Source organism: Catharus ustulatus, chromosome 20 (genome assembly GCF_009819885.2).
Source record: "Catharus ustulatus isolate bCatUst1 chromosome 20, bCatUst1.pri.v2, whole genome shotgun sequence".
Taxonomy (NCBI): domain Eukaryota; kingdom Metazoa; phylum Chordata; class Aves; order Passeriformes; family Turdidae; genus Catharus; species Catharus ustulatus.
In genome coordinates, this window is record NC_046240.1 from 6,419,526 (window position 1) to 6,444,040 (window position 24,515).

Here is a 24,515-nt window from a genome sequence, read left to right on the forward strand (position 1 = left end):
GCCACTGTAACTCCTAAAACACTGCACTAAATCACACAGTGCTGGGTCCAGGTCCTCTTAAACAGCTCCAGTGTGGTGATTCCACCACCCCTCTGGGCAACCCCTTCCAATTCCTGACCACACAAACAGTAAAAATAAATTTTTGTAGTATTTAATCTAAATCTCCCTTAGTTTAAGACCGTTTTCTTTGGTCCTGTCTCTGCAGGCCCAGCAGAAGAGCCCCATCCCCACCTCACCACACACACCTGTCAGTATTCTAGAGAGTTGTGAGGTCCCCCCTATGCCTCCTCTTCTCAAGACTAAACAAACCCAACCTCATAAGATGTTTTCTAGTCCCTTTACAAGCCTTGTTCCTCTTCTCTGGACACGCTGCAGCCCTTCCATGTCCTTTTTAAACTGAGCAGCCCAAAACTGAGCACAGCAGTGCCAAGAACACAGGGACAGTCACTCCTGCGGCTGTTGACCACACTGTTCCTGTTACAGGTCAAAATGCCCCAGGTCACCAGAGTGGACATCTCTAAAAGGTCTCTTTAGTCCCTTAGTGTGGGACCAGGGTGGGGAGCTGAGGGGTGAGGGTGTCCCATAGCAGCTCCCTCTGTGCATGGCAGATGTGAGGCAATGCAGTCTAACAGCTCCCAGGGTATTTATTTATCACACCCACAGAGGCATGAATAGACCCAGTGATTCACTGGGGGATGACTGAAGGAGGTAGGATTTTAGCTTCTGGGTCTTGGGACTCTGCAGCTCCCAAACTGCTCCCGGGGCTCTGTGTTGGCTGGTGTCTGGCAGCAAAAAGGCCTTTCCTTTCTAATCAGGTCTCCAGATAATATCAGAAATCCTGTTTTCATAGCAATAATGCAGCTTAGAAGGCATCTTGCACTTGCTGAGAGAGATTGATTTTCCTAGGATTTGGAACAAGGAGTTCCATTCTTGGATCATGTGCTCTGTCATGGGAACAATGGGAGTTGTTAGAGGCATTTAAGAAAATGCCTACTGAGATTAAAAATTTTCTGAGTTGTTTCACATCCCTCATTTTATCATGGAGTTATTTAAATTGGAAAAACCCTTTAGGACCACCAAGTCCATCCATTAACCCAGCACTGCCAAGGCCACCACTAAACCATGTCCCCAGGTGCCACATCTGCAGATTTTTCAGATGCCTCCAGGATGGTAACTATCATTGCCCTGGAAGCCTCTGACAGGGCTTGACAGCACTTTCAGTGAATAAATTTTTCCTAATATCCCCTCTAAACCTCCTCTGGTGTAACTTCTATTATACAAGTCAAACTTGGGGAAATCAGTATTTTTCATCAGGTAATGTAACTTGTACAGCTAAGGAACCTGGTGGCCCAGCAGCAGTTCAGGAACAAAGAAATGAAAATGTGCTTTAAAAAGGCAGAAAGCTTGAGAAGGGGTGGAATTTTAACTGTGTTGATTGCATTCAGTTCCACTGGAGAGCAGCAGAGCCTTGCACTTAATTTTCTCTGATTTGGGCTGGTTCTAAGGCAGGAACTGTGCTTTAAATGCATGTGCTGCCTTGTCTCTTCATGTCCTGAGCCACTGAGTCTGCGCAGGGATGACAAAGGAAAAAAGACTCCAGCTCTGTATATTGGATTTATTGTGAGTCCTCTTTAGACATCATCATCCTCCCAAGCTAATATTTAACATGGTACAGGAAGGGCACAGGCAGTTGAAATACAATTTGTAAACGTGGCAAAAGGAAAGAAAAGCTGTTTCACTTTTAGTTATTACCAAACAATTACATCATTCCAGCTAAGAAATATTTTTTGAAAGACATGATGTGTACTCTCATACATCTTCTCAAGTTAAATTTTCATTTAAATTATTGGAAATTATCTCTATGAAGGGATTATTTTTTTTCCTGTTTCTCTTTGGCAGTTGTACACTGCCCTAGTTTACAAGACAGGTGTTCACCAAGGAAGGAGGGAACCTCTCTTGGAATGGAAAATGTAAACCCCTTCCCTCTGAATTATTTTAACTTTGACAATAAGGGGTTTTCAGGCAAAGAGAGGGAAAAGGAATAGCAATTCTATACTAATGTATATCCTTTCCCCATCTCTTTGCCTGAAAGCCCCATAATTTCAAAGTTATAATCATTCAGAGGAAAGGGGTTTACATTTTCCATCCCAAGGGAAGCTCCTGCCTCCCCTAGCAGACACCTGTCTTTCAAACCAAGACACCAGCAAAAGCTCATTTATACAGGAAGAACTTGCTCTGCTAATCATGGATTAATCTCAAAAGTCACAAAGTTGACCCGTATTTAATGAGGTTAAAAGACTTGGCAAAGATCACAGAATGGTAAAGCTGGAAGTCCTGCTTGCCCACCTAAGCTTTAATCATTAAATGACATAGATTTAATAAGGCTGTAAATAGATGTCCTATTGCTGCTTTGAACTTAATATTTGTATAAACATCCTGTTTCTAGAGACCTTTCTTCTATTTTTGTGCATTATTTTGCCATAGGGAAGATTACAGCATTAGGGTTTGTTTCAGTACTATGAAACATCTTACATTAATGTGTATCAAAGCAAGAGAATAAATTGCATTAGCATTGTCAGGAGAATACTCAGAAACTCTAATTGCAAAATAAACTCAAGGAGGACTTGCTAGAATGTATGATGCTGTGATTTTTAAAATATTATCTATTCAATCAGAGATCTTGAAAAGTATGATGGGAAAAGACCCTAAATACAAGAAAGCAGGTTGGTTGAGTAGGTTAATTAAAAGTTCTGGATGTATGATGGGTTGTGGTGAAGAGAAGGGATCCCAAGTAAGGAAATCAATGTTAGCAAAAAGCTGAACTTTTCCCTGTCAAGCAGCAAAGGGAAGCAAAATCTTCATAGTTTTGCTTTCAGGAATAACCAGGGAGTGGAGCCCAGGAAGTTCATCTGGGTTTGGAAACAAAAACGGGACAAGCGTGGATTTCCATCCAGATGCTTTATTCTCAGTTCTCTCAAAGGAAATAAAATGCTCAAGCAAAGCAGCTCTGTGGTAAAATCGTTCAAGGATCGTTTGATTCAAAGAGCTAATAAAGTATAACCAGAAAAAAAACGAACAAAATTAATAACCTCCTTTAAAGAGGAATTGCAAGCAGTACGATAACGAGATTTTTGTTTGGTATGATAAATAACGTTAATTTTTTTTTTTTAAAGAAATCTTTTCTAAATAAATAATTTTTTAAAGTAATTATAAAAAAAATTTAAAAATTAAAAAAAAATTTAAATGTTGTTAAATAAAAGCGGGGAGCCAGCAGGCAGGAGGGCAGCGCTGGAAGGGCCGAGGGAGGAGGCGCTCGCTGCGGGACGGGCGCGCTCTGCGGGCGGAGGCCGCGCTGTCACCACGGCGAGCGGGGGGGCACGGCTAAGCCGAGCGGGGACCCGCGGTGACACGGCCTGACAGAGCCACCCCCGCGGGACACGGGCTGCAGAGCCCGCGGGGACACGGACTGAGAGACACCCGGGACCACAGCGGGGTATCCGCGCTGCGACACCCACCGGGCCACCAGCGGGGGACACCGCGTGCCACAGCCACCGGGCCACCAGCGGGGGACACCGCTTGCCACAGCCACCGGGCCACCAGCGGGGGAAAGGGCTTCAAGGTTTGCGAGAGCCACCGGAACAGCAGCGGGTAAGCCGAGTTATGGGCAGAGGGAAGGGTCCCCGTTTCCCCGGGCAGTGTCCCCAGGCAGTGTTCCCGCACCCCTGCGGAGCCTCCCCGCATTCCTCACCTGCCCGCTCAGGTGTGCACGGACACCTCCGCTCCCGCTGGTTTCCAGCTGGTTTCCAATCTGTTTGTAGATTACTTTAGTAATTTTTTGCACACACTGGAAGATGGATCCATGCTGATCATTACCTTCCTTTCCGTTCAGAGTTCTTCTGATTTCAGTGTTCGCTGATTTTCCTGCACTTGGCACCCTTCCACTGCTCCAAACTCACTCCTGCAGCACTTGGGAAAACCTGTGTGTGGTCACTGGTTTGTCCAGACATTGGAGACCGTGGATTACAGGCCCACAGACACAGCCAATCTAATTACACTGATAGCAGATAGGGCTGGGGTTGCACAGTCCTGGAGTAACAACTTTATTTTCCCCCTCAGGACCATGGCTGCCATCGACGAGCGCACCTTCATCGCCATCAAACCCGACGGGGTGCAGAGGGGGCTGGTGGGGGAGATCATCAAACGCTTCGAGACAAAAGGATTCAAACTGGTCGCCATGAAATTAGTACAGGTAAGCTCTCCTTAACTGCTGTGTCTGCTTTTTTAGATCAGCTGTCGCCTTCAAATAGAGCAGCATGCTGTAACAATAAATTTGGTCTCTAACATTTAAAACTGAAATTTTGAGAAGTGATACTTGGGATGGTTTTTGGAAAAGTTCCAATTCCCAGATCTGGCTAAATGCTTTAGACGTGCTAAGCACACTAATTTTAGTAACCTGATGCCCTTAGTCTGAAGAGAATATTCTTCCAGGTGCATCCTATGCCTAACAAATATCTTTGAGTATCTTCCACAAATCCCAGGTCACACAAACTGCCTGTATTGACAACACAAACTTTTCTAAGTTTAGCTGTTGTTAAAGCAAACAGATCAAATTCATATCGACCAAAAGTCCTAGGAAGGTGCTAGAAATACTGAATTTTGAAGTGCGTGCATGTTTCAGGATTACCAGCTCTCTGTGGTTAATCTCTGTGATTTCACTATGCTCTTAAGTTCTTACTGTAAGCTTTTTTCTCTGTCTGTCTGGTTTTTAACCCAGGCCTCTGAGGACCTTCTGAGGGAGCACTACATCGACCTCAAGGACCGGCCGTTCTACGATGGGCTGGTGCAGTACATGCACTCGGGCCCTGTCGTAGCCATGGTGAGCTCCTGGCAAGGAAAAACTGCTTGGTTGTCTTCCCTGCATGAGATTGTGTCACCTGTTGGATTCTTGTTTATTTTTAAAAGGATTTAGAAATCTGGATTCAAATTCTTAGTATAGAAAGATGTGCTGTTAACTCTTTTTCTTTAATCTTTCCTAATAATTTTTCTCTCCTTTGAGTCAGTTTGTGGAGGAAGAGGGCAGGGACAAAAGGGAGTCAAAACCAGGACCTTGAGAAACAGCAAACCTGCAGAAAAGCCCCACTCTGAAATGCTGTGTAGTAAGGAAGCTGGAAAAGGATGGTGGAATATTTTAACTCTATTTATCTCTTTTCTCTTTGATAATGTATTTGTAAAGTAGTTGAGGTCCCATGAGCAGACAGCTCTGTGAGACTGTTTGACTCACTGAGATGGAAAATTGTTCTCTCCTCACCTGGGTGAGGAGGGGAATTGTAAAGAAGGGGAGGGACCATGTGAGCAGAGGCTTCAAGAATTTGGCAGAAGAATTGGAGATAAAATATGTCTCAGATGGTGATTTGTGCCATGATGGACACCGCTGTGTTCTTGTGGATGGTATAATTTATCTGCTGCTAAAATGTAATAATCTGAATGGATTTTTTTTTCTTTAAGGTGTGGGAAGGTCTTAATGTGATTAAGACTGGAAGACTGATGCTGGGGGAAACCAATCCATTTGATTCCAAGCCCGGCACTATTCGTGGGGACTTCTGTGTCCAAGTTGGAAGGTAAATTTTAAAACTTTTGGTATCACCAGTTAATGCCAAGTGTTATGCCATAATATTTACAGGAGCTGTGCTCCATCCTTCTCTGTCTTACACATGGAGGTGCCATTCCCTGTGCCCTTAGGATCTAAGGATGGGGATCAAGTCATGGCTGTCCCCATTGACAAAAATGAGGAGCAAAGCTGGCACTGCCTAAGCTTTGTCTTTTCCAACTTTACTGTTTCTTAAAGCTGCTGTTCATGATGGTAAGCACTTCAAAACAAGAAGCTTACTTTAAGAATTCTCTTACTCTTGTATTCACCTTTTCCTAGGAACATCATTCATGGCAGTGATTCTCTGGAAAGTGCTGAGACAGAGATCAATTTATGGTTCACTCCTGAAGAACTGGTTGATTACAGAAGCTGTGCTCATGAGTGGATCTATGATTAACACCCAGCCTGGATCTTCTGATATCCCCATGTCCATGAGCAACTGCCAGCCTCTAGCTATTCTGAAGAATTCCCTGGTAGAAACCTCAGAAAACAGTGAGATTGCTCTGTTGTGGATGTTAAATAGAGTCAGTACTTGCTGCTCCTTTGATTTAAAAGCTGACAAGTTACAGATGGAATTGCACGTTTTAAAAGCTGCTTCTGGGATTGAGAGATATGAGGTGAAAAACAACACAGAGCAGATAACAGATATATTTTTCTGAAGCACTTTATAGTCATAGAGAGTATTTTGGTAAACATTAAAAAAATAGGTAAAAATTTATTTGGTAAATAAATATGCAAATGGCTCAGAGTCAGAGGTTAACTTTGCTAAAACACGAGAGGACAACTGATGGTGTGTAAATGCATTGATAACATGCCCAAATGTTGAGGATTTATTTTATATCAAGTCAAGTGTGTCCCCATTCCTAAATCAGCTGCAGAAAAAAAGCCCATGTTCTCTCCCCAGAACATGCTGTGTGCACAGAGAGCTCAGCTCTGGCTAAAATGACATCTGGCCTCCACATTGACACTGTTTCAATTGCTCTTTTTTTCCTTCTACATGGGATTTATTTAGCATTTTAAGATTAAAATTTAAATTTAATTTAGCATTTAAAGATTAACTGACCAGGCTTTATGAAATGGCCTTTTATGTGAAAAGAAGATTAATGTGAGGATGGATGAGGGAGATTCTAAGTGGTGTTTGCTTTGCCAGCTGAACAGCTGATTATTTAGCTTTGTTCTCTTTTAGTGTCCTTGTTGGGGGTTAGGTTGCTTTTCTTTTGTTCTTTCTTACCTATAGAATTTTTCCCTTGAGTTGCTGGAAAACGACTGCTGGTATTTATGGGTACTTGAGAAAACAAAGGGTTGGCCGGGCCCAGGTAAAAGGAGGGCAGGGAGCAACTGCCCCTCTCTCTGCTGCTTCTGGTAGGAGCTGCTGCTGCTTGAGAAAAGGAATTCACCACAACCCAACCCAGAGCTTCTTGTTCTTCTTCTTCTTGTTCTTCTTCTTCTTGTTCTTGTTCTTCTTCTTCTTCTTCTTCTTCTTCTTCTTCTTGTTCTTCTTCTTCTTGTTCTTCTTCTTCTTGTTCTTCTTCTTCTTGTTCTTCTTCTTCTTGTTCTTCTTCTTCTTGTTCTTCTTCTTCTTGTTCTTCTTCTTCTTGTTCTTCTTCTTGTTCTTCTTCTTCTTGTTCTTCTTGTTGCTGTCCTTCTCCTTCTCCTTCTCCTTCTCCTTCCCTATCAGACACCTGCCTTTTCAAACTGAGACAGTTCTTTAGTAGCTGGATCTACAAAGCAAACGGTCCGTGGATAATTTGTTTCAGAAGTGACTTTAGCACTATTGTCTTGTATTTATTTAATGATGTAAAGAAGTACAGTCATAATAATGCAGGTGTTTCAGTTTCAACAGCACAAGTTGTACTGGATGAGGAAGTTGGGATTGATATTGTGTATTTATTTTCCTGCAACATTTTATTCATTAAGAGCAAGAGTTTCATAGAATCAGTTGCTCAAGCTCCAGGATTTTTTTCCCACCACAGTAAATTCTTGTGTCTGAATACTGAATTGTGCAGTGAATGTTGAATTGAAGGCTTATGATACCTTATCATGATACTGAGCTCTTAAAAAGAGATGGCACAAAATAAAACAATTTATTTGTTTCTTAAGTGAAATAAAATTAAATTTTAAATATTTTGTCTTAAATTGAGTGTAAGGAGGGAGAACAAATTCTCTGACTATTAAGATGTAGGTGAGGCTGGGAGCTTATCTTCTGAAAATATTCAGTATTATAGAAGATAAATCCTTGGGTTAAAAGAAGTGGGAGGAAAGGGAATATGTGACAAACCTGTGCAGAGATGAATAGTCTCCATTTTAATGTTTGCTTAAAAGGTTACTTGAGACTTCTTGATTCTACAAGACAGAGAAATGTGGTTTATGTGGAGGAGTGGGGGTATCAGGAAGGTGCTGTCAATGTTAATGTCCCCAGTATGATGAGACTGGGAAGAGGGGCAGCCAGCATTCCTGCAGGGCTGAGGTGCCTGAGCAGGAGCAGTGTAAAACCATGAACTGACCCTGTGAAGCCACTAGCTGGGCCTCAATAAGAGAAAACACAAGGACTTCAGAGGTTATTTCATTGATATCCCACCTGCAGTGATGGTGCACGATTATAACTCGCTCAGGCAAAGTCAGCTAGGAAAGGGCCAAGCAGTGAACATTATAAAAAGCAACAACGCACTCATGTTGTGACACGGGTTCAGGGGCTGTGAGGTTTTGGCACTGGGCACTTCGTCTTTCCCCTAAAATTACTGATAATGTTGCTGGGTTATGGATCCTACATTTGCTGTGATAAATAATTCTTTGAGTAGCTGTAGCCGTGCTGTGCTGTGCAGCCGGGCTGGTCCTGCCGCGGGAATACCTCAAAGCAGCAACCCAGCAGAAAAATGAGTACAAAATGTTATGTTAAACATCCGCCGTCGTTTCAGTGCTCTAAAAGCTTAAGCCACAGTTGCTGCGCCTGTAAATTAATAACCCCGGGGTGGCGGAGGCGACAGGTGCCTGGCCTGGAGCCACCGGGGCTGTGCCGCCGGGCCCGGCAGGGCAGCGCTCCCGGCAGGGCAGCACTCCCGACTGCTCCGCTCTGCCATCCTCGTCCCGGCCCTGTCCCGCACCAGGGCTGTGCCGCCGGGCCCGGCAGGGCAGCGCTCCCGGCTGCTCCGCTCTCCTCTCCCCATCGCGGCCCGGTCCCGCTCGGCGCTGCCGGTCCCGCCCCCGAAGCGCCGCCGGCCCGGCGGCTCCTCCCCTGCGCGGGGCGGGCGATCCGCGGCCCGCCCGGCCCCGCCTGCGCCTCTTCCTGCGGCGGCAGCGGCGCGGGCGGCAGCGGCAGCGGCGGAGAGGTGAGGCCGGGCCGGGCCCGCGGTGCGGGGGGAGCGGGCGGAGGGCCCGGCGGGGCCCGGCGGGGCTCGGGGGGCCGGGGGGATGCTGCGGGCGGTGTCCCGCGGCCGTGCCGCGTGGCAGGGCGGTGCCGCCATGGCCGCCGCCGACCTTGAGGCCGCGCGTCCCCTCACGCCGCGTTCCCGCCCGCAGCGCCATGGCGGGGAACGGCGAGCGCACCTTCATCGCCATCAAGCCCGACGGCGTCCAGCGCGGGCTGGTCGGGGAGATCATCAAACGGTTCGAGCAGAAGGGGTTCCGCCTCGTGGCCATGAAGTTCGTGCACGTGAGTGTCGGTGCCGGGCCCGCGGGATCAGTCTCCGCAGCTGGCGGCGGATGTGCTGCAGCACGGCCAGGCCCCGCTTCCTGCCCAGCACGCGGCTTCTCCCCTTCCCAAAAAAAGCCCAGTTTTGCTGCAGAGGTTTAATTCAGCCCGATAGAGCTGGAATGGCCTTGGCTGAAAGGTTGGGTAACGCCACCCCGGGATCCTGTGCTCTCTTATCGCTGAGGGTCACTGCAGTGCACAGAAATCATTGAAATTGCCAGCGCTGCCACAAAGAACTCCTTTAATGATACAGCACCGATAGCACAATAGCACCGTGCCGCAAAGCACTGCAGCATTGTTGGGAACATTAATTATTAGCGAATCTAATCACTAACGCCCTAGTCGTGCACCTCTAACACCTTGTGTTCAATGATATTCAGATAATTCTATTTAAAGTTACGTGTCCCCTTTTAAAGGCCTCTGAAGAGCTTCTCAAACAGCATTACATTGACCTGAAAGACCGCCCCTTCTTCCCTGGCTTGGTTAAATACATGAACTCTGGACCTATTGTGGCCATGGTAAGTGGTTTGATTTTAGTTTAAGATTACTTTCTTGAATACATTTGTCTTGCTGTATAAATTATTAAAAATATTCAGAGATAGTGTTGCAGAAACATTTTTTCCAAACTACCTAGTTCTGATAGTGGCAAAAGAAAAAAAATTGACATTAAGACAGTGAAATTAGCTTATAATGAGAAAAGTGCACATATAAAATGTGTATTAAAATGCCTAATATATAAATGTAAAAGCAAAATTCCTGAAAGCAAATCTTCTGCACCAAGTATCTCTTGGGCAAAAAAAGGTCAGGATCTGTGACACAAAAACCCAGCTTGTGTGTCATTCATTCTTACATTCCCCCCAAAACAAGGTATTTGCTCCAGTATCACCTCATGGTGTGATGATGATCTAGCAGAGAACACTCAGCAGGGTGTCCCTGTTCCACCACCACACAAAGTAGAATTTGGCTCTGTACATTACCTGAGGCTTGGTAAAGTATCTCCTTCACTGCAGTAACAATGTTGATAGTCATTCTTAAATTACTTCCAGTTCATGGCTTTTTTCCCCTTGTCCCCTTTACAGGCCTAAGAGGGAATCTAGGCAAGGTTCCTGTCTTCAGTGGTAGAGCAAAGATGAATTGCCTAAGCGTGGCTTAACAGAATTTTTGTGTTTTTTACCTTAAGGTGTGGGAAGGACTCAACGTGGTTAAAACTGGGAGAGTAATGCTGGGAGAAACCAACCCTGCAGACTCCAAGCCTGGCACCATCCGTGGTGACTTCTGCATTCAAGTGGGAAGGTTTGTCTATTAATTGATACTAAAAACTCAACAGCTCCTACTCACTGTTTATCTGCCAACACAAAAACTGTTGGCAGTTTTATTCTGGAAAGGCAGAGTTGGTGGTGGAGACCTTAGTGTGCTGGTGTTTCATTTGCAGGTGACAGTGCATAGCTGCGCCTTAGGACAGTGGCACAGAGCTGACTTTATTTGCAGCCCAGCTCCTCCCCAGAGCAGCATGTAAGCTCAGGCAGGGGCTGGTGTAAAACAGTAGCTCTAGAACAACCTTGATAGGCATAATTAGCTCTTGGGGGAGTGGGGGTGTTGGAACATTATCTGAAATAACAGCAGTAGTCTCCCCTCTCTAGCTGCTTCATCCAAATTTTTGCAAATGGAGAACAAGGCTGCTGTAAGTGTATTTCTGTAGGGAACAATGTTTGTCTCCTTCCACAGGAACATCATCCACGGCAGTGACTCTGTGGAGAGTGCACAGAAGGAGATCAACCTGTGGTTCAAACCCACTGAGCTCATCGACTTCAAGCCCTGTGCCCACGACTGGATCTATGAGTGATGGGTTCCCACAGTGATTTGTGCCTTCCAACACCTCATCTCATTCCAGCTGCTGCCCTGGGAGCAACCACAGTTCTTTTAGTGCTGAAAGTGACTGTCAAATAAATGGTTGTGAACTAATTCCTTGTGGTGCATTCACTTACAACAGACCCCTGGTGAAATCCTCATAAAAGTCATTTTAGTCATTCAGGAGCCACTGACACATGACCCTGGCACAGTGCTGGACTCAAACAGTGGCAAATTTGCAGAGGGAGAGCTGAAGGGAGGCTGGAGCTGCTTCCAACACAGCTAGAGGAAAAAAGGGAGACCACAAACTTTCCCTCATTACACATAAAACTAAATTAAATGAGACCCCAGTGCAAAGCTTGCTCTCTGAAATGTTTATCTAATTCATCTTCTCTTATCAAACCCCTTACCTTGAGACCTCAGGGTCTCACATGATGTCTTGTCACACTAACATACTTAAAATTACTTGAAATACTCACGTTTTTATAGATTGTGGGTATTTTTAATAGGGCTAAGAGTGTCTTTTAAACAAAACAACTACTAGTCAGAAAAATATTTTTAATCATTTTTATTTTGTGTAAAAAAGGCAAATTTAGTGAATTATTTTCATCTTGTACACAAAGTTATAATTTTAATGTTTTTCACATCCATGCTGAAAATCTGCAGTCTCGTAAAAATGAAAGTAACATTAATTTCTCCAAAAGCATTTTTTCACTGAGTTATGTACATTGCATGAGAAAGCTTTAAATACTCTCTCACTGACCACACAAATTACCAAGAAAATAAAAGATTAAATTTGTACAGATATTGATCTATATATCAAATACATACAGAAATGATGTAAAAACCCATTTGTTTAATCTTGATTCCCGCCCCAACGTTTTCCCAGGGGCCAAAGCTGATGCCTTTTTTTTTTTTGTATAAATGGCTGTGGCTTTTTATTTTAAATATGAAAAAAATCAAAAGGAAGAAAAATTCAGCTGAAATCACAGTTTTTAAAAATCCCTTCCCAATAAAGGATTGTTACCAAATATATTAGCACCATCGTACAAAGATCGAGGGAGGGTATTCACATCACAGGAAACAACAATAAAAAAACCAAAACAAACACTGAAACCCGTGTTAGTATTCGTAGAACAACGAATCAATAACTGCTGTAGCTCTCCTCAGATGCAGCAAGGAACAGGTTAGAGAGTTCTACTGAAAATAATGTAATAATCAAAGATCAGCAGAGAGATCTGGAACAAGAAAAGAGGGGCAGCAGCCAAGTCAGGGACAGGGCTTGGGCTGCCTCATGGTCAGAAAAACCCGCTGTGCCAAATGCCAAAAAGTCCAACCCCACTGAAGGTTTTAGGTGTCCAACATTTGCCGCTCCTTCAGCCAGGTACCACAGCTTGAAAGCCAAGAGAACCATCCCAGAGCCACAGGAATGCTTTGCAAGGCCAGGGAGCTGCCCCAGGGCCCCCCCAGGCTCTCGGGGCTCACATCCCTGCTAGCACCGTGCTCAGGCTCTCCCTGAGCTTCTCCTCAAGGGACTCCCGGCAGCTCCTGCCATGGTTTGCTCAGCACACGTCACTGCACTTGACAATTACACAATTGAGGCATTTTATGAACTCAGAGACACAAAAGAGTTTCAACAACTGCTGAAGTCACGAGAACATACATCACCTCAAAGACTTTAGTGTTTGATGAGTAACAGAATATTATAAAGACTGACAGACTCTAGAACAGGTTCATACATTTCTCCCAACACAGGAAGCGTGTTCAGGAGTAATTTTTCCCTCTTGACATTTGAAGACTGACTCCAAAATCAGGGATGAGCCTGGGCAATACTCAGGACAATGCTCAGTTTAGTGACCTGGCAATGCACCTCACTCATTAACTAGCCCGACCTTCTACATTATGACACACTAATTAATGCAACAGTTTTTCTACTCAAGTCAGAAGCTGTTGATGAGAGAAGAAAACAAAGACTGTGAGAACCTTGTTCCAGATGATGGGACAACCTATAAGTTGTTGCATTAAAAAAACAAACAAATAAACAAACAAAAAAAATCAATAGTGCTATACTTACCAAAATTAAATCAATGCTTGCAGAGCTGGATTTTACAGCAGATTAAATTGAGAAACAGGAAAACAATCAAGGCTCAAAGTGTCACTACAATGGTCTCTAATTCTACTTCTCCAATCTAGGCTGTTCAAAATAAACATCATGGGTGGGTCAGAATCTGAGATAAGGTATTTGAAGTCTACCAGGTCCAACAAAATCCTTTTTATGGCTGTTTTAGAGAGCTAAAATGTCTTTACCATCTGAAGTGATAGATTCTTGTAATCAGATTAACAGATTCTGTCAATAAAAACATGTTGTTATTAAGGAAATTTTACCAGTAAGGGAGAAAAGAATTCCAGACATTCCTACACCACACAGGACATGTTTTACTTCCAGTAGTAAATACAAAACTTTACATAATTAACTCCTCTTGCATAGAATGAGGTAAACCTGTGCATATCACCAATACTATGTACCCAAACTTGGAGCAATATTTTAGAAAATAATCAAATTGCTGGTTTTCAACTTTCTATGCATTTTCTTTTAAGCTCAAACAACAATATACAAAAATGGTCTCCTGGGGCTCTGTGGGTTGATGTCCTTAAAGCATTTCTTATGCTATAGAATACAGATGTTAATTTCTGATCACTTTTTTTTTTTAAGCCCTAATTTATGGTCAAGAGTCAGATGATCATTGTACTGCTCTGAAGGGGACCTGTAAAGACCCAGAAGCACTTATAGAACTTATGAGATAATTCCTGAGAGTTTAGTTAATGAACCTTACTTGTAAAAGCTAAAGCTCTTGATGCACATTCCTCCAGTCACAGCTCTGCAGGGCTGATCAACCACCTCACTCAGCAACACCATTTACAAAAATGTACAAAGGTTAAAACTATGGAAAGATAAAATCCAAATTACTAAGAACTCCTGCAAAAATACCTTGTGTTTAAGCAGTCATTTTCACCCTTTTATGTGACTTTTGCCTTGTAAAAATCTGGAAGCTGATCAGGTGGGGCTAATGGGATGCTTGACACGAGACAAGAATTCCAGGCAATAGGCAAATCCAGTTTATGAATTACAGACTAAAGCCATGGGATTTTGATGCTGTTCTCAAGTCTCAATGCCTATGTTACATATTGCAGCAAGACATGAATTTTGCAGGACTGAACTCATTTTTAATCCACAATGTCGGGCTCCTCTCAGCTCACCTGAAACCACGTGGCACATCAGTTCGGAATGGTCACAGATAAATATTTAAGATGGTAAGGAAACATGTAGGACTTTCTGAATGGGGAAAAAAAATAAATCACAAGAATACTCACAAGTTCCTTTCCACTACCAAGGGAGTCCTTAATGACTGTCCATCTAAGCTGCTTCTTCAGTCAAAATTCAGAGCTACAACTAACCTTCCAATGAGAGTTGTCCGAAGTTCCAGTTTGGCATAGGGCTCTGTAAACATTTGCTGAAGCATTCCAAGACTACAGACATTCACATACAGACAAGAGCTTTGCAGATCCAATCCAATGCCCACTGCAGTCGATGGAGACAAGGCTACTGATTTTAATGGGCACTGAATCAGACCCTAAGGAACGTTAAAAAACAAAACCTTATATAAAAAAGGATATTTTAAACCAAATAAAAACACCTTGAAAAGTTAAAATCTTCCTCAGGCGATGGCTCTGTTGCACTTGGGGCTACTCACTGAGTAGAGCTTTACAGGACTATCTTCCACATATAATTTATGCCTCTAAATCAGGGCTTTAAAGCCTTATTTTTCACAATTAAAAAACCAGAGGCGTGACCAGTGCAGTTCACAAGAGTCTAAAAGTCTCCCAACTTGTACCAAAAAGGTTCATTTGTTATGACAGTTCGTTTGTATTTGCAGCTATATCTTCCTCCAACTGCTTCCCACAATCATGCTAAATAAACTTTAATCTTACAAAAAAATTAGAATTTCAGTTCTTGTTAACAATGCACAATAAATCTGAACTTGAAAATATTACAAAATTCTTTCAAAAGCTTCAAGTACAACACAAAAGTGTCCTTTGTTTTTTTGTTTTTAATAAATTGAAAAATCTTTTTCACTAAAATAGTTTCCCCGCCCTTCCAAAAAATTCGGAACTGAGTCTAGTTCATCTACATTTCGCCAAGCACGCCAGGCACAGTCACCTGAACTGCACCATCCAAGTGGGAACAAAGTCAGTCAGTCTTGGAGAAAGGTCCTTTTCCTATGACCAATGCTGTGCCCCTCCCTGCTGGGAGCTGCTCAGGGCTCCTGTTTGATGTAGTAGCTGGCAGAGCCGTTGCTCTCATGGTCGGATGTTCCCTGCAGGAAGCTGTACTCCTCTCCATCCAGCAACTCCTCCTTCAGCTGGAACGAAGTCACTACAAATCCAAAATGCACATTAAACATCTATACAATTATAAGTGAAACTTTTGCTTAAATTTACTTCATATTGTTGATATTTGGAGCATCCCAGATTCCCCATGTTCTTACATTCTGCATTTTAGCAATGCTTTAACGCTCAGGATCCCACAGAGAACAGACACTTGTGAGTGCAGATGGAGCCTGAAACTATGCTCTAATATTAACAGATTTCAAATCACTTACAATATATTCTCTACCAGATTATCTCAAGAACTGAGTATTTTAAATCACTTTGCTTCCTATTTACTCTTTATGCAAGTAAAAATGAGATTGAAAATGGCCAACAGTTAGCCTACAACTCTAATTACTTAGCCAGTTACTGCAAACAGTTTGTGAGACAACAAAATATATTGATAGAGATTTCTCAATCCATCATTAAAATTTTAATGATCCCAGAAGTTTCATTAAAGCAAAACATTTTTTGTAGTTTTAATCTTCTCTCTTCTTTTGTCAAAACTAAATAGAAGTGGGATTAAGACAAAGATGTTTTTCAGTATCAATACCACAATTACTTTTCCAGTTTCATTAATGAGATGATTATCAAAATATGAGCACAATGAAAAGAACACTGAAAACAAAACATGTAAACGTTCATTAAAGGTGCAGTACCCACATTAAAGGGTTGATTATACAAAAATAAATGCTTCTCTATGACCAAATGAATGAGAAAAGTATCAAAGTTTATAATTATTGAATATAAAGTTTATATCCATTGTCAATGTGTCTTGAAATGCAGAAATAAGCAGTGAAAGGAAAAAGCCCCAACCCAGAGCCTGGTACTGATAGCCCTGCAGAGGTTTACAAGCTATTTGATTATTCTTTTATAAATATTCTATGTTGAAACAAGCTCCTGTGCTAAATAAAAATAAAATTTGAAAATTAAAATAGTAGAAGATGTCAAAAGTTGTTGCAGCATAATGCAAGCTCTCCTCATCTTTCTTTAATAGATTCCTCCTCCCAACTACACAACCCACAATCCCTTCTTTATTTTTTTCTCCCTAACACTTTTCCCTGCATCATGCCCAACTCTGACCAAGATTCCTGGTCTCTGGGGGGCAACAAAGTCTGTCTGAATGGTAAGATACACAACTGGCTACACTGCAATGCCTTAAGCAAAGGCCACCCAGAGGTCAGGAATACAAACCAAGCCAGCATGCATGTTGTGTCCCTTCTCTCCCCCCAGCAGGGAGCTCCTGCAGGTACAGGAGTAACAGCAGTTGCCATGATTTGGATTGTCTCTGACTCATTTGAGCCAAAGTCCTCACATTTAGATATGTAATTGTATCTTACTTCATTTGTTGCTATTATACAGCTTGTAACTACAATCCTCCATTAGAAAAGATTAGTTACAGCTACACATCAAATTACTTGGAAGAAAAAGGAAAACTAATGGAAGTCATTCAACTCAAGGAATACAAATGGGCCAGGTACTCCCCTTCTGCATTGTCTCAGTGATTTGCCAGGACACAGAGACAGACATTCAGTCCTCCCAAAACCAATGCAAATGGAGCAACATGCTCCAGGGTTGGGTGAATCTCAGAACAGTCTCCTCCTCTGCCAGGCTTGCTGTAGGTTCTTTTTAAAAATGAAGCAGTTCAACAGGTGGATTTGAGTGCTTAAGAGATCATTTCAGATGACTGGAAGATGCAAAGTACTCATGGCACCCTAAAGCAGCTCCAGGAATTTGCTAGAGAGCAAAACCACCTCATACAAACCAAGGTGAAGAAGTGATGAGCCTTTTTCCTGTGCTCATGACAATACAAAAAGGGAAAGAATTGGGTTTAAACCTTACTGAGCTCTCCCATGGACATGAAATTTCAGAACACAGGTGTTTCATAGGAACCTGACACAGAAATTCACACTGTGTATATCTTTGCACTACAGAAATGCAATGCAGGTGTAGGTTTGGTATAAGAGAAGAGCAATTGTGCACAAATAGATCCTCCAGAGCACTCTCCCCTAAGCCAGGCTTCTCTTTGGCATCAAAGACTCTGTTAAACACAGCATGTACACACCAGTAGGAACATGAAGTGAAACTAAAGAGTCCTTGAGAAGTGTTCAGAGGTGAGCAAGAGAGTAAAAGTCTTCTTCAGGTCCTAAAGGTGGCATGTGGGTTTCTTTTCTTCCCAGTCTGTTAATGGATAACACAGGGACAAGACAAACTGTTCTGGATGCATTCCAGAGTCAGCAGAGTGCTGACAGGGCAGCCTGTGCAGACTAAGGCAAGCTTAAGGGAGTAATCAAGCAAATCTGAAGCTAAATCTATCAACCTGGCAACTGCCCTGCAGGGAGAGCATCATCCAGCCTGACAGCTCCCATTGCCACTATGTATTTGTTAGCAATAATTTACTGCATTGTGTTGCCAGAGATATCAGGAAAAGGAAAACCTACCAGATCCTTGAAGTGAACTTGTATAACTGAAGATTGATTATATTATGTAAACTATACTTAAATAAGTTCAAAATTTTAATCTACTTCAATATTACTGATTAACTCTTAAGTTTTTTTTCTGCTCAGACATACAGATGCACAATTACATTGCTTTAAATATATATATTTTCTCAGTAATCCACAAAATTTCAAATAACACATCCAAAGATATTTTCCCAGATAACTGCCTTTTTCTCATAAAAAGACAAAATGTTTATTTACAGCATATAGTTATTTCCTCTGTGAAGGAGATTACACAATGACCTACTTACATCCAATATTCTCAGATCCACATTACCATTGAGTTTTACAGGGTGGATTTTTGCATTTTAACACTCTGCAGAGCCCCTCTGGGATTCTCAGTAACCCACACCACAACCTTGTTGCTCAGAAGCTCTAAACCAGCTGCAATCCTCTGCTAGTATTAATTCAGTGACATGGTGCATCAGTGAGAATGAAAAGCTCTCTAACATAAAAAAACTGAACCAACTAAAAATCAAAAGGAAAAAAAAAAGATTGGATGAGTCAGCAGATGACACCCTGGAGCATAGCTTCACTGTGCAGTGCCACACTGCTGGGAGCAGTTACCTGTTTGCAGGCTGGGACTGAGCTCCTGGCTATTCCTGGGAGGCTGGAAGGCCTCAGGGGCTGTCTGTGCTGCAGGAGGAACCAACTCGTCATGCCCAGAGCTCCTCCACACCTCCCCTGCCATGGCTGGGCTGGACAAACTGACAGGTTTCTTCCCAACTGGCATCTTCCTCTCTAAACATCAAGTCAAACTAAAATAAACGCTCGGGTTAAAGTGCATCAGGCAACTCTGCTCACTGAGCATGGCTCTGCCTGACATTCACCCATCCTCACAAACCAGGGCCTGCACCATGGCACCATGCCCTTATTACTGGGAATAATGGGCTCAGCAGCCACACTGTAGTCCCTGAATTCTACAGGCTTCAAGGGCATTGTTAATGCCATGACCTACTTATTTCATGTTCTATCAATGAAACAGAAATGCTGTGAATGACTTGTGCTGCAGCTACACTGCACAGTCACACACACTGCTCTGCCTGGACACCCAAGACACCTTGGCTCAGTTTCAGGCTGCAGTTGTTTCAGTGTGTGTGCCTAAGAAACAGAAGGATGCTTCTGGGGAAATAATCATCTCCAGACAAAGTTTATCACCTCTAAAAATACATGCTCTTAATTCCCTCAGAATGTATTTCCCATTTTACAGTGCCTTACAAACACAAATAACCATTTCAGCATATAGAAAAAACCTTCCAAAATTCCTCAAATTATTAAACACGATATTCTTGAAAAAAATGTTATAATATGGTATATTATTTCCCACACAAAGACCATGTTTCTCCTCTGTCACTAAGATGCTCCCATTCTGTGCTCAAGGCACGTTCTCTGTGGTATTGAAGGTACAAAATCTGTAGTACAAATCAGTGCTTTCAGCTACATCAGGACTGTGGCTGATGCTTCAGTCCTATCAGCACTGTCAGACAGACAAACAAAAGCCCAGCCCTGAAAAGGTGACTGATTATGCATATGCTAAAGATACCAACCCTGCCTAAATATTCCTCTTGTAAGACAACCTCAGGGTGAGCCTTTTAGAGAGATTAATGAGGCAGAATGGTGTCCACAGAATCCCAACCTTGAAAACATGGAGGTCAGACTATCATTTCAGTAACCTTACTCTGACAGACACACCCAAGAGGAAGTAGACAATACCAGCAGATACTGCATCCTTCATTATTAATTAATTATCCAGGCATGTTAGCCTTCAAGAAGTCACCTGCACAGCCTTCTGAGCAGCAGGCACACAGCACAAAACCCTACTCACTGAAACAAACACTACTGGAAATGGAACTGGGGGAGATTCTCAAGTTCCCCCAAAAGCATTCCCAAAGTGTTTACCATGCAATCAGTTCTGCTTCCCAGGGAACATGCACACTCCCAAGGTTCCCAGGAGGAGGGGACACTGCAGAATCTGCATCATCACAGCAGAATGACTCACTGACATCCTGGGCTGTGTTGTGAGCACATGAGAAAAATGTGTGGAAATAACCCTGCCCTGCTAAAACTCATCTAATTTAAGACAATTTCTTGTTAATCATCTGTGGTGACTTTACATGGTACCATAAAAACACTGTGGTTGCATTAAATTGTTTTGTGACTGAAATCCTTTACAAAATAACTTTCTATTTTATTTACAAGTGCTGAACAAGAAAAAGCTTCAGAAGACATTTTTAGTGTTATTTCCTGTGACTCAGCACTTCTGTTGCAGTAACCTACTTAGAAAAAACCCATATAGGAGGCAGCCAGCTCTAACTGTTCCTGACCTTGCTCTCTCATCTCCTGGTGATTAAGAGGATTTTTTAGTACTGAGCAAACAGCCCAGAACACAATCAGAAGTCTTCCTTGCTTCTGCAGGCAACATTTACCTTAGATTAGTGAGAAATTAAGAACTAATTTCCCTAGACTAAATTTTCTAAAGCTAGACTAAAGCTTCCTATGGCACTAAGCAAGAGGAATTAATTTTCCAAGTTTGGGTCACATTTCCCGTAAGACAGGTAGCAGAGGCATTAGGAAGGGGATAAGGTAAGGAGTATGATTGTCTAGAACAGCTTGTTAAACAAAATCTGCTCAGACAGTGCAGAATTATACAAAGCAGGTCCTACAACAAAGGTAATTAACCACAGAGCCATATTTCCCTAGCTTAAAGCAACAGCACTCACAGCTTCCCCTGGATATTCTCAAATCAGGAGCTTTCCAGTACCTGAATTCTACTTAAAAATACTGCTGCAAGATTCTGCAAAGGATCTGGATTTTACTGTTTATTTCCTCCAACAGCAGAAAGTAAAACCAGTGCAATGTTTGAGGCACTTAAGAGGTTCTAAGAACTTCCCAGACACCTGTTTTATCTATGGCACCCACCAGCCAACTTCTCTTCATGCCCAAAGATCAACACAGCAAAAGTTTTATTCTCAATGACTGGGGAAGTGGGTTCCAACTGGCCTTAATACATCCATTCACAAATTCACCAGGAAGACAAGGTTTTAATTCCTCACATCAGTTCTGTACAACAAAACACTCTGCAAAGACTAAATTAAGCAAACTGATTTTATATTTTGACAATTTGGTTCCAAGGGAATCAACTACTGTGGAAACTACCTGAACACTATAGATTCTTAAAAATGTCATTACTGTGTTTTACTGTGACAAGAACAGCCACATACAGCAATACTTCTGAAAGGAGAAATACAAAAGCTTAATTTACATAGAGGCCTAAATCAAAAGATCTGGCAAATAAGTAGCTTTTTTTATTTCAAAGAGAAGTCAGTTAGATGATAATTTAAATTTTCTACACCTCATCCTTTCTGATCCCAGTAATTTGGTTCTTATTCCTTCACCTGTGTTACAGACAGCAGAGGGAAAACTGTGTTGATACCTGAGTATTTTGTGCAAGGCAGTACAACTACAAATATACTACACAGCCAATAAATTATTTAACTGAAATTACATCAGAATACAAAACTATTTTTACCATTGTCCATCTACAATTCATAAATTATTATTATTAGTAACATCTACCCTACCATGAGTTATAAAAAATGATTATTGTCAATGAAAAAGTTCCTTTTGTGGCATACTGCACCTTTAAGCATAACACCTGTTTGGACACCAACATTTGCAAATAGAACAGGGACTTAGGTAGAGACCACAAGCTTTAAAACAACAGGCAAAGTGCAAACACTGTTTTGTCACCCACTTTTCTTATGTCCTTTGTACTGTTGTGATTTAGCTTTTTTCTTCTGTTTGGATGAACTTGACTGGCTATCTCTTGATGCTGCAAAAAATGAAGAATTAAAAATCTATGCTTATTTTTATTATTAAAAAAACATTTTAGAATGCATCAAAGCTGCTACACAGTTACAGAGTTTTTCCTTAGTGACTGAACAAAGACAAATTTACTGTGGAAAACCAACTTGCATTAAACTACTTAATATGAACTTCTCTCATTAAAAATCAGTTCTTGAAATACATTTCATCAGCTATCACTTGATCTGACAGGACAAGTTGTGATGTAATAAATCAGAGTTTTTGCAAAGACTGAGTTCCACCAAATTCAGGAGGTGAGACAGATACACAGGCAGTCTCAAAGCAATATAAATTCTCAGTGAGCTCCTCCAGAGTTTTCCCCTGCATCAAATCAGCATCTTGTGGCATTGAAAAATAGTAAAGAACACTCAGAAGTACTTTAGAAATCAAAGTGGGAAAGATTAGAACTGTGGATTAGAACTTGCAGGTTTTTTTTATGTTTGTTATGCCTGGGGACCTAACTGGAAGAGGTTAGGAAAACAAAATTAATTTCCATTATTGACAAAGCAAGACTCACACTGGGGTGCTGGAGGCTGGAGCTGGTATCCAGTGAGCTGACACCATCCCACAGGATACAGGTCTGGGGACTCACAGTCCACCCACTGATCGTACTCGTCCTCCCAGCCGTCGAAGTGGATCCTCAGCAGCCGGTGGATGATGCGCGTCACCGTGGCCACGCACACCAGCCGAGGCTCCATCAGATCCACGGCCTCCAGCTTCATGCCAACATGGAACCCATGGTTGGGAACTTCCTGGGGAAGCAAACAGGGCAAGTGTCAGAGTCCAAATGAGGGATGCAGAGCTCCAGATTGGCTCTTTAAAATGCTGTTTGTTATAGCCAAATGATGCAGCAATTTATGGGTTGTGGGTGATGAGCCCAGCCCAGCCCAGAGCCTTTTCAGCCACAGCTGTGGGCTCCTCTGAAAGCTCCCTCTAGTTCTGGTTACAATGCATGATTTACTTTTTACTGTAGGTCACCTTAGTACATGACAACCAACCAATACCTTTACTATTATCTACAGCCTATCACAACTACTAACATTACCATATCCATGTTACTGTTTTCCAATCACAAAAGGTTAGTATGGTACAGTTTAAGCTAGAAGATGTTTTTCAGTTTTCTAGCAGTGGAAAATTCTGAGATCATTTGTCTACTTGCAACATGGTATTTTTGTTTGTTTGTGAAAATCTTTTTGCTTGGTAAAAACATCTTTTGTCTGAGGTGGATTTATCCTTTGCTCAGAGTCATAAAAGCCCCTTCTAACTCATTTGCTTTTTGCCTTCTTAGTTACCCAGTAAGACTGGCTCAGCAATTCTTTTCCTCTATATCAAAACTTGCTATTATTTCTATTCCTTCTTCAGACTTTACATTCATTTCTGTTATACATCCATATCTGTGAGACCTTCCTGTCAAATCCTTACCCTTCCCAACAAGCAAACATCAGTAAACAGACATGTACATTAAGATAGTTTAAGTACAGTGCTGAAACAGGGATTTCAATCAACTTAATATGGAAAAAAAACCCAAGTATGATTGATGCAGTTTCCTGTACCTCTGCATCTGTTTAACACTTCAGAGATAGCAACCTCTGTTTACTCAAATGGTTCTTATATCTAAAAGTCTTAGTTTTTCAAAACTGTATTTAACAAATGGGTCCATCCCATGCACTATGTAAGATGTAAAGAAAACACTAATTCCAGTACAGAGATGCATAATTTCATTACCTTATTGAAGAGCTTTACTGGTGCTGCTATTGAGTCAGTTTCCCTGAGGTAGTCAAACCATTTAAAAGGGAGTTTTGCATAACCTGTGAATTTTAAACAACATTTTCATACATCAGCTGCAAACTTAATTTGTAAGAACAACAGCAAAAATAGAACATTGGGAGAGTGCTACAGCTAAAAAGACAACAAAAGTCAAACATTAGTATCAGAAACTTCCATTCTCTGAACTTTGATCTAAGTGACAAACAGCCACCTGGACATTGCTCATTTGCAGCAAACAAGAAGAATGAAGCACTGGGTAACATAAAAGATATAATTTAAGATTAATCACTGCAACTGGAAGTTTTTTGTCTACACAGATTCTTATCTCTACAAATGCCCACCATAAATGACCCAGAACAGATCATGAATTCAGAACATACAGTTCTTTCCCTGTGGGGGAAGAGCTCCACTACTGAAACACTTAAATTGTCAGGAACAGAATGGTAAGAATAAACATGGATATTTTAAAAGTTTAATAAGGGTAAAAATAGCAGTAATATCTAATGAGAAAAAATTAGAGTATTTTTAAAAAGCTATTATAAGGGGAAGAAAATCTCAAAAATATATGTAGCAGCTCCTGAATATGCATAAAACACAGGAATATCTTTGCCTTTGGGCAACTTCAACAACTGCTTAAACTAACAATTCTCTAATTGTCTAACAATTGCCTGGAGGATTTCTCTGCAGCAGAGTGCAGTGATGGACATCCTGAAAATGTGCAGTGCAGTGGGCATGGCATGGGAGCTGCAGGACAGCTCTGGATCTCACCTCT

At 42.0% G+C, this 24,515-nt stretch overlaps 3 protein-coding genes across 10 annotated transcripts in view; 2 read left to right on the forward strand and 1 right to left on the reverse strand.

Moving 5' to 3' along the window:
* The first annotated feature begins 3,267 nt into the window (after positions 1 to 3,267).
* LOC117005321 (nucleoside diphosphate kinase A-like) lies at positions 3,268 to 7,077 on the forward strand. The gene is made up of 5 exons (XM_033076859.2): positions 3,268 to 3,648; positions 4,117 to 4,249; positions 4,775 to 4,876; positions 5,506 to 5,618; positions 5,927 to 7,077. Exons 2-5 carry the CDS (start codon positions 4,121 to 4,123, stop codon positions 6,042 to 6,044), a joined length of 462 nt encoding a protein of 153 aa, XP_032932750.1. The 5' UTR covers positions 3,268 to 3,648; positions 4,117 to 4,120; the 3' UTR covers positions 6,045 to 7,077.
* Positions 7,078 to 8,233: 1,156 nt separating this feature from the next.
* LOC117005444 (nucleoside diphosphate kinase) lies at positions 8,234 to 11,297 on the forward strand. The gene is made up of 6 exons (XM_033077061.1): positions 8,234 to 8,259; positions 8,752 to 8,973; positions 9,164 to 9,296; positions 9,752 to 9,853; positions 10,516 to 10,628; positions 11,061 to 11,297. Exons 1-6 carry the CDS (start codon positions 8,234 to 8,236, stop codon positions 11,176 to 11,178), a joined length of 714 nt encoding a protein of 237 aa, XP_032932952.1. The 3' UTR covers positions 11,179 to 11,297.
* A 1,049-nt stretch (positions 11,298 to 12,346) lies between these two features.
* The window catches only part of MBTD1 (mbt domain containing 1), a 34,123-nt gene continuing 21,954 nt past the window's right edge, over positions 12,347 to 24,515 (reverse strand). For all 8 annotated transcript variants that reach the window (XM_033076573.2, XM_033076574.2, XM_033076572.2 and 5 more), the window contains 4 exons: positions 23,702 to 23,784; positions 22,494 to 22,728; positions 21,867 to 21,944; positions 12,347 to 15,618 (listed from right to left, as the gene is read on the reverse strand). In XM_033076573.2, coding sequence (XP_032932464.1) covers positions 15,500 to 15,618; positions 21,867 to 21,944; positions 22,494 to 22,728; positions 23,702 to 23,784 — 515 coding nt within the window. In that variant the 3' untranslated portion in view covers positions 12,347 to 15,499. The remainder of the gene's footprint in view (positions 15,619 to 21,866; positions 21,945 to 22,493; positions 22,729 to 23,701; positions 23,785 to 24,515) is intronic.